The 12307-nt window shown below is 34.8% G+C and overlaps 1 protein-coding gene across 4 annotated transcripts in view; it reads left to right on the plus strand.

Annotated features, from left to right (window-relative positions):
- Positions 1-12307, plus strand: part of LOC106873169 (uncharacterized) — a 204373-nt gene that overhangs the window by 190671 nt on the left and 1395 nt on the right. For 2 of the 4 annotated variants that reach the window (XM_089359895.1, XM_089359893.1), the window contains 4 exons: positions 2692-2868; positions 5472-5596; positions 6359-6382; positions 11016-11161. In XM_089359895.1, coding sequence (XP_089216021.1) covers positions 2692-2868; positions 5472-5596; positions 6359-6382; positions 11016-11161 — 472 coding nt within the window. The remainder of the gene's footprint in view (positions 1-2691; positions 2869-5471; positions 5597-6358; positions 6383-11015; positions 11162-12307) is intronic. The other 2 variants (XM_089359896.1, XM_089359894.1) reach the window with 1 other exon arrangement.

Consider the following 12307-nt stretch of genomic DNA (forward strand, 5'->3'; position numbering starts at 1 on the left):
TCTGCAGCCCTTAATAATAATAATAGTAATAATGTTTTGTTTTTTATTGTTTTCTTGTTTGTTTTTTGTAAATATAATATTGATTTCCTAAATATGCATAAAGTTTTCATTTTATAGAGAAGACTGGAAATAAAAGATAGTTTTCATATTTGTCAATACAAAAGGTTTTAGCAGTGAAATTGCAAACTCACTTCAGACTGGAAGCTCATAAACTCTGTTATGAGAATACTCATTGTTGATCCCAGTTCTGACCTCTGTGATCTCTGACATTGCTAAAGGGCAACAGATTTGGGAAAAGTTGGGAACAATTTAGTTAACTTATCACTTCCAGGTATATGAAAAGCAAAGTTGAATCTAGAAAGATTTGATCTCAGAATGTAAAATGTTGAAACTGTATGCCCCGAAGCATTTTGTTTGGCGCTCTATTGTCTATCACTTTACTATCCTCCAATTATTATATAATAGTAATCCTATCATTATATAATAATAGACAGTGCCTAGCTCAGTGGTTAGAGCATCAGGCTCACAACCATGAGGTACTGAGTTCGGTTCCCAGACCGGGTTGTGTGTTCTTGAGCAAAACACTTAGTTTCACATTTTCACGTTGCTCCGGTTCACTCAGCTGTAGAAATGAGTTGCAACATCACTGGTGCCAAGTTCTATCAGCCTCTGCCTTTCCCTTGGATATCACTGGTGGTGTGGAGAGGGAAGGTTGGTATGCATAGGCAACTGTTGGTCTTCCATAAACAACCTTGCCCAGACTTGTGCCTTGGAGGGTAACTTTCTAGGTGCAATCCCATGGTCATTTATGACTGAAGGGGGTCTTTATATAATAATAATTTAATAAGTTTGTTGCAAATCTACATGGTGCTAAGGAACTTGTAGCTAAGAAAGCAGTTATATTAAATTATCTTTCGTGTGTATTTTTTAATTGGCCAAAAGAAGTTGAGCTTGGCATAAATTGAACCATTTTAGAGCTCTGATATTACCTCAACTCTAATATTGTTTTATTGCTGATTAGATGACTGTTTCAGAAAAAAATACTTCTTAAGCCTGAAATCTCTTATCTTCATTGGCATACATCTTCTGGATAGAGCTTCCTATAATGTTTGTTCTGTGAGGATTATACAGAACAGTTTCTCCCCACTTGCTCCAAGCTCATATGAAACCTGACTTTTCAAGAAATGCTGAAGTGTTACAGTCACACCTTTCTGATCAACATTAGTAAAGGATGTTAAATAGCTTCAACCCTGTACTGAAATCAGATAGCAATCTTTGTTTATTTGTGACTTACCTTGCTACTCTTCATAAAACCAAGTTATTGCTGTCGTTTATTCTAGATTACATTGCTAACACATGATTTTGGTGATAAACAGGTCAACTGATGCACTATCTTCTTAACAACTTCACAGAGTCTGTGTTTCCTGCTCTCATAATCCTATCATCAGTTCTGTGCTGTAGCCAGCCATATGCAAGGAACTTAGCTCTTTCTGGGTCACTTCTTGCTATAGTGGTTCTATTATGAGAATGTCTTTGTATATCTAGGCATATAAAAAGACCTATTTCTGTGCAAGAGATGGAAAGGAAACTAAAAATTGCTGAAGCAAAGTTATGCAAGGATCATTTCAGGATAATGAGAGTAACTTGCCTAGTTTCTGATACCAAATTGATAATTGTTATTGTGTCCTGCAGAAGAGTGTTCCATTCTTACTGCCTTAGATTTTACTGCTCGATTGATTACCAAGGCAAAAGAGGAATTGCTTTAAATAGTCATGTCACTGAATTGAAATTTATTTGCTTGACAATTCTTGAAAATTTTTAGTCTGCTACAGTTAGTTTAGGATTCTGACAGGAAATTCTTTCCCAACATACTACAAGTCTAGAATAAGCACCAAATATTCTGAGAGAAAATTTCCTGTCTTTGAAAAATAATATAAAGTTAAGCAATAATCCTCTAGACATTTGCGGATTAACTTTATCATAATTTTGATAAAATAAAGTAATATTCAGTAACATTTTTTTTTTTTTTTAACCACTATAACATGGCTGTTCTATAAAGAACAATGTCACTACATTTTAACCCCAAGGAAACATCTTTTCCAGCTGGTTAACAACACACAGCCTGTGTCCGATATATTGTGAGTAAGGGAGCAAATCATTCCCCTCCAGCTTGGTAAGACCAGTAGATCATGGTTTCTGGGTCTTCACCCTTCATTGGTACTGGACACTTGCCTGTTAGAGATGGCAGTCAATCATACCTACTCATAATATATAAACAGAGAAGTGGCAGACAGCCACTGATCTCGTAACAAGCAAAGTAGCTAGTTCTAAAATTTCTAAACAAGTTACCATCTAGTATTGTTACTACTTATATCTCATTTAGAGATTTTAGAAGTAGCTACTTTGCTCCTTAGAGATTTTAAAACTAGCTACTTTCCTCCTAAAGTAATATTGTTTGATATTAAGCAACAGTTTATTTTAGTTTGAAATGTTTGTTTTTGTAAAGTTATATTTTGCTTGTTTGTATAATAGAATAGATGAATTAGTAGACACTTGAAAATTGTCATTTATTTTAACCATTAATAAATATATATTTCTCAAATTATCTTGTCAAACTAATCCTTGATTATTTTTCTTTATATATATAATACTCTACATATTTCATCTCCATTCTGAATTTATATATTCCAGCCTGATGATGGGGCTGCTTCTGCTGCTGCTGCTGCAGGTGCTGATGGTGCAGGCAATGCTGCCCAGGCAGGGATGAATTCACTGGCTAGGCCACTAATACCTGGAGCTGAGAACATGATGAGTGAGATGCAGCGGAAACTGGCTGCAAGACGTGCCAAGACTGAGAACTCCTCACAGGTAAAAATCATGTCAAGTAGCACAACTCAGTATGATAGAATGTACATTTTAGTTCTGTACAAAAGACTAAATCAAAATATTTCTAGTGAAAAATGATAGATAGTCAATACACAGAACGGTTTGTGTTGGAAATGTCACAAGTAGATTCATATAGTTTCCACTCTCATAAACCAAGCCTAGAAAGTATACCCTATTCTTAAGCTTAACTGTCACTCACTGCAAAGTAAGAGTACTTAAAGTATTTTGGTTTTACCTACATGAGATTTGCTTTTCTGGGAAATCTTATGTAGAAAAAGAAAATATTTGATTTGCGTATTTTGTAACTTTTTTCTTTCCTTTTCCATACCATTATCCGCCATACCACCACTCAACTTGAGTTCAATTAATTTTGGTTGATTAACAATATGAACCTTCTGCCAAGCCATATTGAGCCAGTGTGGCAGAGAAGGCTTATCAAACTAGTATGATCTCAAGCTCAAACTCATGGAGTGAACATACTGAGGCCTTCATCCTGCATTGGACTGAACATAGGCAATCCAATCCAATTTAACAATATGAACAGTGATTGTTGTCATCAACAACATTATCATCAACATTTCTGCATGCTAGCATAATTAGATTGGGTGTTCTAGGATTTTATCTTCTGCAGTTGTAGATAGCAGAAACCTTTGTTACAGTTCACTACTTTTGTTACGTTGGATGAACTAACTAGACAGTTTGTAGTTAGACAGTTTAGTTTGCTTCAAGAATTTATGGAACAACTTTCTAACCTACCAACCTATAGTATATCTTAACACATTATGATGGATGGCACTTCAATTTGGTGGTGGAGTGGGTCTTCCAAAGACACCGACAGTGATCTAAAACATATCAACACTGGGGATTGACTTGTTCCAAAATAGCAAAGGATGGGTAATGTAAATAAGATCACATTGGTTTATTTCTTGACATTTTAAGCATGGGAATAAGGAACAAAACTATGCAGCTACAGTTGAATGGATTTTATAGTTCTGCAAATTTTACTTATTTACATTGTGATTGTAAATAAATTTAAGAATCAACTCTTTAGTTGCAAGTTCATATTCCATTTCAGGTATTTTGTTGTTTCTATTATAGTTGGAAAATAACATACCAGTCCTTGAGTAGCTGCATGTAGTAGACTGTTATCTAGACTAAAAGAGGTTTAACCCACCCTGATATAACACAATGTTCTGAGGATGAGTGAGTTAAGAGTGCTGGAGTGGAAATAGCACAAGACTAACCATCTTCAAAAAACAGGAATTGCTAATCTTGGTAGAAAAGGCTGAGAGAGGAGACAGTACATTAATGGACCAGAAGTTGAAGTACGTTGGGAAGTATTATGATATCAATCAGTCAAGTGGCTTTTACATATATAGAGCTACATTACCCAGTGTGTGCCTCTCTTTTGAAGGTAGTAAGTTGTGACTGCAGGAAATAGCAACCAAATCTCCCTCAAATTACAGCTTAACTATCTTCAGAAAGGAGGAATACATTGGGTAATGTAGTTTTAGACAGTCTTCAAAAAGAACAGAGCAAGAAAAGCAAAAATAAAAGGCTGCTCAACTGATTAAGCATGAAGTCACTCACCAGTACACTCTAACCTCTGGTCAACAGATGTGTTGTCTCCTCTCTTCACCTTTTCTACCGCTATTACAACAGTCTCTTACCACCTCCACTGAAGCATTCCTAATTCACTTATTACCCATCACTACCAACCTTGGGGTCAGCCTTAACCAGTAAGCTCAGGCCTTCCTCTGCAGATTGTTGAGCCTCTGGAACATCCTTGTTTATGTCTTCCCTTTGGCCATCAACTTACAAATGTTCAGGAGGGACATTATAAGTTGAACTTAGTGGTCTTTGAAGGCCATAGGCACAGTCCCTTCCTTTAGACCTACAGAAATTAAATTTCAAAAAAATGTTCTTTAAGAAACTTGTGGATTCATGAAAAGATTATTTTATATGAATTGTTTAAGCATGTTTCTTCATACCTCACCTCCTTTTTACAGTTTGCTATTGTAGAAATTAACAAATATTTTGTTAATTTTATTACACTAATTAAAATTTTTTTTATTATTATAGCTTGGAAAAGTATAAACCTTGTTTAGCTAACTAACTTAAGGTGATCTATTGTGCCACATGGCTCAGTGGTTAGAGCGTCGGGCTCACAATCATGAGGTAATGAGTTCAATTCCTGAACTGAGCTGTGTGTTGTGTTCTTGAGAAAGACGCTTTATTTCATGTTGTTCCAGTTCACTCATCTGTACAAATGAATTGCAATGTTACTGGTGCCAAGCTGTATTGACCTTTACCTTTCCCTTGAATAACATTGGTTGCATGGAGAGGGGAGGCTGGCATGCATGGGCGACTGTTGGTCTTCCATAAACAACCTTGCCCAAACATGTGTCGCAGAGGGTAACTTTCTAGGTGCAATTTATGACCAAAGAGGTTTTTTACCCTTTTACCAAATGACTTAAACTATTTCTAGTAGAAGTTACTGCTTTTAAAATGATTTTAGAAAGTACTTTGTTTTTATGAATAATACTCTGTCATTTCAAACTGTAATGTGTTATTTCCCATTCTAGGAAGCAGACAGCAGCTCATCTTCTCCTGAAGTTAAAAAGAGTAGGGACAAGACTACAACCAATGGTAATGGGAACAAATTTAACCAAGCTCAGAATGGCTCAGAATCACCAAAAGTTACACAAAGGTTTGTTGCTGGATATTGTGTTTCATTTTGATTTAAGACTTTTACACTTATACTCACATATTTGCCACAGCAGAATTCACATGGATAATTCAGCCTATATAGATAATTGCTATTTATTCTTGGATCCCATTTTTTTTTAACAGTTAAACTGCTGCTTTTTTTTTTAATGATAACCTCTCTGTAACTGAGAAGTTGAAATAAGGTTGTATTTGAAGGTAGTCATTTTCCTCTTCCTTGAACTGGAACTAACCAGAATTTAAAGAATACAAATTGACACTAATAATATTAGATTGCTGTTGGCCTAAATTTTAAGACTACTGGATGTATATTGCATTGAGAACAGCCTTTATCAAAGTGATGTCCTTGTATATTTGTTGTGACTCAGTAGTTGGCTCTTTCAAATAAACTTATGTGGCTTCTTCAGGGCACAAAGATTGAATAGAGATGTGGAATATTAGTTTTATCATCCAGTGACAAAACAGGAGTTTCCAGAACTGTATAGTAGGCAACCGTTTTTCAGATGTGGACGTGGGCTCTGCTTGGTCTTTTTTTCAAGTCTTAAACAACATGCATTTACTTCAATTTGGAAGTAATTACATAAAAGGTATTCTTTTTGTCACCCCATCTTCGCTCAAACCAGGATTCAACAAATGAGTGCAGCTTAAAGTCCTGATAGAAGCATTTATAATAATAAAAATTTAATTTCTTCTGTGTTCCAAATTTTTTTACATACAAAATGTTATTTTTATTTTTGTTATGAAGGATCAACCCTGTTGTTCCAGTACCGTAAGTTTTGTGAACTCATTTCCCTCCACTTCATTCCTTTAATGGTTTACTAGAATCTTACCCTTGCTTCATCATCTCGTCTAATCCTCCTGTAAAGTACTGAGGAGATATAAAGGAATAATAGAAATAAGTGTTTACAATTTCCCTTAGAAAATTAAGTTATATTGGGAGTTTTAAGTTTATTACTTTTATTTATTAATTTTTTGAGTGTTCATACCAATAACTTCATAGACTTTCAAAAGCTGGGTAATGCATGTGAATTTCACATTCAATTTGAAATGTTGGAAGTTTGTTCAGAAGAGAAGCATTCTCTTTCTACCACTAAGTAGTAAATACAAAAGGCTGGAATGTAATGCCACAGAAGGAATTTGTCAGTTGATATTTGAAGGGAGGGTAATAGCAGTAAGCTGGCAGAATCGTTAGCACACTGGACAATATAGCTGGTGGAATTTCATCCATCTTTATGTTCTGAGTTCAAGTTCCACCAAGGTTGACTTTGCCTTTCATCCTTTCAGTGTTGGTAAAATAAGTACTAGTTGAACACTGGGTTTGATGTAATCAACATACTCCTGTCCTCAAAATTTCTGGCTTAGTGCCAAAGTTTGAAACTAATATTTGGAGGAGGTTATAATGCAGATGAGGGAATTTCAAATGAATGCTTTTAGTAAGAGTGTAGTTCATGAGTATCTTTATAATAGCACTAATTTCTTCCCATGAAGATTATAGAAAATAGCTTATTTCTCGTATCAAAATCTCTTCATCTCTCTTGAATCCTTGAATCTCTTCAATCCCACACCTTTCTATTCTATCTCAAGCCTGTTGCCTAATAATGAATAATCTATATATTTCTTTTCATCCTGCCTCTTTGAAATTCCTGACTACCTAACTACTATTATCATGAACAGCATAATAGCTGGACATGATTTCATAGAAAACTGCAAACAAATGACACTGCCTATATCACAAAGACACTCATTTTACAACTGTCACACAATATAAAGACAAAGTGATTCAAACATACTTACACACAAGAAATTATGGCATAGCATAATTATGCTATGCCATAATTTCTTGATAAGCCTCAATTGCATACAAAATTTGAAGTTTGGTTTTAATTTCTCATTGAAGCCATTTATCCCTTTTATGAAACTAATAATTTTACTCCCTTATAGTTTAAACTTGGGCCTATGAGCAGGTTGATAGAGAAAGAAAGCTTTATAGTTAGCAGATGCACCAGAATAGTTAGCTGTGGTTAGCTTGGAAGGAAATTGTAAAAGTTTAGGTTACTGTGCTTCTACTGTTAACAAACGTATTATCTCTCTGACCGAAAGGCAGATTGTATGATGCTTGCATACAAAGTGCATTGTTGCATGGTAGTGAAAACATGAGCATTGAATGTGGGTGATGTATGAAGGCTGGAATGAAATGAGGTAACCAAGCTTTGCTGGATGGGTACTGTTTAGTGTGTTTGAATGACAGTGCACAAATGGACTGAATCTAAGAAGAATCAGATGTAGCGAGAAAGAGAGGAGACTGCACTGGTATGGACACGAGATGTGTATGGAAGGTGATAGTTGGGCGAAGAAGTGCCAAGCTATAAAAGTAAAAGGAACCTGAGGAAAAGATGGCAAGAATTAGTGAGAGTTGATCTTGGGATTTTGAATTTCACAAGGGAGATCTCAAGAGGCTACTGCAGCATAGTGTGCTGGAGAAAATTATCATTTATGTGAAGTCATCAAGTAAACCAAAGATAATAGCTAAGCAAGAGTTAACATATTTAATGCAGAGAGCATTGAATGTTAATAAGTAGTAGTTACACAGCAAAGTCTGGGAGATAACTCTAGATATGCTCCTGTTTGATTACTTATCAGTGATTCATAGACTTCATTGTACTTTCAAGCAAGGATAGTTTATACAGTTTAGATATGGTTAAATCACATGTATTACAACATTGAGTGGTTTTATTACCAGTAATAATGATCAAGGCACTGCATTAGCAGAATCAGTAGAGCAGTAGACAAAATACCTTGCAATATGTAATTGCATGCCTATACATTCTGAGTTCAAATCCCACCAAACTGAGATCAATGTAATCAACTGTTCTATCCCTGTAACTGTATGACCTAATGTCTATGTAAGAAACTATTATTATTGATAATGATAGTGGCAGCATCACAACTGTGAAAATATGCACTTAGTAAATAACTGACTGAGATGCCTTATATGTAATTTGGTGCTTCATTATTCCCAGTTCAAATCCTTCTTGAAACCAATATGCTGGGAGATGTACTCAGTCAACACCTCTCACTATAAAATTAACTTTGTGTCAAAGAAAAATCTTTTCTAAAGCATGTATCTAAGATTCCAACTAAAATTTAATCATTTATTATTATTATTTATTATATTCTTCTATCATCAATTTTCTTTTGACTGATTTCATTTTACACATTTACAAGTCATAGTTTAATTATTGACATCAGACAGTTTAAAGCTTTCAGTATTCTACGTTCTCCAAACATCATTTTTTAAATTTATTTATCTATTTTAATCTTTGTAAAATTGGATATTGCTTAATGGATTGACACTACTAGTTGTACCTAATAGATATGTAGTTATGTTCTTCACAAAAAAACAGACTTGGAGATCTTGTTCATTGGAATAATGTATTTGTGAGTGAGATTTCTTTATAGATGAAATACTACCACTATTCCTGTTTCTGCTAGAGACCAATTAAAACTCCCAAAAGAGAGGATAGTACAAATGAAGGAATGAATCCAGTCAGCTTACTGCACAAACTGATGTTTTTATAATGACGGTCTGACTGGCACTGATCAGGGTGAAAACCAGTATTAATGGCAAAGATTTGCAAAATCTGAATGTGTTAATTTATGGTCAGTTTGTAGATGCTGTAGGAGATGATATTACATATGTTGTAATAAATGAGTTTACAATATGTTCCTGTATGCCATCTGTATGACTGGGAATTGTACATAAGATAAGGATCAAATGATGTGCACAAACAATGAATCCTATATCAGCAGATGACTTGAAAATCATATCTTGAATCACAGACCTTATTCCAATGGCCCAAGCTCTTTATGAGCCTGAGGAGGCTAACAGAAACCATTTCAGTATTTGGTGAGGAAGGGGTAGTTACTATATAGAGACTGGTTTCTGTTATGACCCAATGGGTTATAGAATATTTACTTCTTGTATTTATAGCATGAAGTATAGCTCTATGGATAAAGAGTCCACGGCTCTAATCTCTTGGGAATGAGGGAAAATAATTATATTATGTACTAATTGCATTTAACAGTTGGACAAGCCTTTTTAGATTTTTTTTTCATGTTCTCTTAAGAACTGATAAAAAAATATATATGAAAACATGAGGTTTGTTTAACTACATTTAGTACATAAAATAAAATTTTAAAAATTTTCTTTTGCAACAAGACTGTTGTGGATTTTATTTCTGCATAACTGCACCCCATATATTGCAGTGTTGTACTACACTGTATTATATTTTTTGAAGGCAAACAGCATGCATGGGAGGTAAGTTGCTAATAAACTGACTGTGTCCCAGTTTTAATTCAGCCATATTTTCACTTCATTTACTGAAGCTCCATGAGAGCATAGAAATATGGCAACTTCTATCGGTCCAATTGAAGTTATTTGAAATTGTCACCTATTAACAGATTGCTTTAAGTAAAAGTACAAATAAAACATAAGTCCTTTTGTTAATGAGTCTGTTTAACCATACTTGTTGAGACAATAGTAAGGTTAATATAGTTGTTATTTGGTGTTAATTATTACAATGTAGTGATTGAACAAGACACATGGGCAGAGAGAGAATTCCACAAGGTTGCACTTCTGGAGAAGGACTAAATAGTTTACAGAACTGTCAATTGTGAATAACTGATTATTAACTGAAATAGAACAATATAGTTCATATTTATTTAAAGGTATTTCAGAAAAAAAAAATTGGAAAAGAAAACCATAAAACATTAATTGAAACACATTCTAAAACTCCAATAGAAAAAATGATAGAAATGGTGTAGAGAAGATTTAATGCCTTATTACTAGACTCCTAAATTATTGTAAATAAGTTTGGCTACTATGAGTCTATTCTATGGAAGTGTTCCACTTAGTGTTTGGCAGTTATAATAATGGAAGGATTTACAAGTTTAGCTAAAATTGATATACACTTTAACCCTTTAGCATTCCGATCACTCTGTCAAATGTAATGCTTATTTAATTAGATTGTTTTGAATTAATCAAGCATTATCTCATAGCTTTGAGATTCCAAGGATATGACTGTTTATTTTTAGGGTGACATTGTAGGGTAGGTGTGAGAGGTTGGATCTGACCTGTTTGACCAATAAAATAAGTAGAATATTTTGGCCAGATCTGGCTGGCTTAAATGTTAAAAGTTTAAGTACAATTGAGTGTAGATTATTATATTAGCAGAAGAGATAGACATTGTGCTTAAGATTTTCATTTACATATTGTCAGATATCATTATGTAAACCAGAGTATGTGTAAACAGAGGGAAGCTTTTATGACATTAAGGCTGTCCAAACTCCAGCACAAAAATATTATTTTTAAAAACAAAAATCTGTTTGTTTCTGTTTTTCAGACAAAAGCTTTCCTTGACTGGTCAAGAAATTATCACTGTATCTAATGGTGGGGGCAACACATCCGGTGATTTTGAATTGCTGAAGCAGGAGATTGTTGCAGAAATGAGAAGGGAACTGCAGAAAGTAAAACTTGATATTATTGATGGTAAGTTACTGATCACTTCTCTCAAACCTCATATTTACTTCTTACATCTACCTATATCAGTGGAGGCGCAATGGCCCAGTGGTTAGGGCAGCTGGCTTGCGGTCACAGGATTGCGGTTTCGATTCCCAGATCGGGCGTTGTGAGTGTTTATTGAGCGAAAACACCTAAAGCTCCACGAGGCTCCAGCAAGGGATGGTGGTGAACCCTGCTGTACTCTTTCACCACAGCTTTCTCTCATTCTTACTTCCTGTTTCTGTTGTGCCTGTAATTCAAAAGGTCAGCCTTGTCATGCTGTGTCACACTGAATATCCCCGAGAACTACGTTAAAGGTACATGTGTCTGTGGAGTGCTCAGCCACTTGCACGTTAATTTCACGAGCAGGCTGTTCCGTTGATCGGATCAACTGGAACCCTCGACGGAGTGCCAACAACAACAACAACTACCTATATCAATCATAAACCTACTGTGTTCTTATCTTCTACTACTAAGGATCTACCTAATGTTTTCTGCTACCACTTTCTTAATTTGTTTTTTGCAGTAATATTAAAAGTTATGTAGGTATACTGTAAAGATGGTGGAAGTTTTTACCACTAACTACCATCTTCAATACAATGGATCTACCTGGCTTATACAACTACCTCTATGGATTTACCTGATTTTACCTCCACTAACATAAACCATAACCAACATGCCTAACTTTTGCTGTCACGACCACCAACATAGACCTTCCTGGATCTACCTTGCTTTTACTATCATGACCAACATAGACCTACTCTTCTTTTACCACCATATCCAACATGGACTTACCTGGCTTGACTTTTAACACCACTACTAACATGGATCTAACTGGCTTTTACAACAACCAACATGGAACAACTGTTTTTTACCACCACGAGTACTGTGGACCAACCTGGCCTTTACTACCACAACCAATTCAAATCTACATGATTCTGATCACCATTGTGAAACTACCTATCATGTTTTATTTATTTATTTGTATATATATTAACAGATATGTGTGTACATGAAATATCAAGAAAAGGCAACAATCTTTTAAAAGTTTTCATAAATAATATTTATCTTTTATCCTTAGACTGTGACCATACTGGTATACTGCCTTGAAGAATTTTTGTGAAGCAAATCAAC

The sequence above is a fragment of the Octopus bimaculoides genome, chromosome 11 (assembly GCF_046866305.1).
Source record: "Octopus bimaculoides isolate indiv1 chromosome 11, ASM4686630v1, whole genome shotgun sequence".
NCBI lineage: Eukaryota > Metazoa > Mollusca > Cephalopoda > Octopoda > Octopodidae > Octopus > Octopus bimaculoides.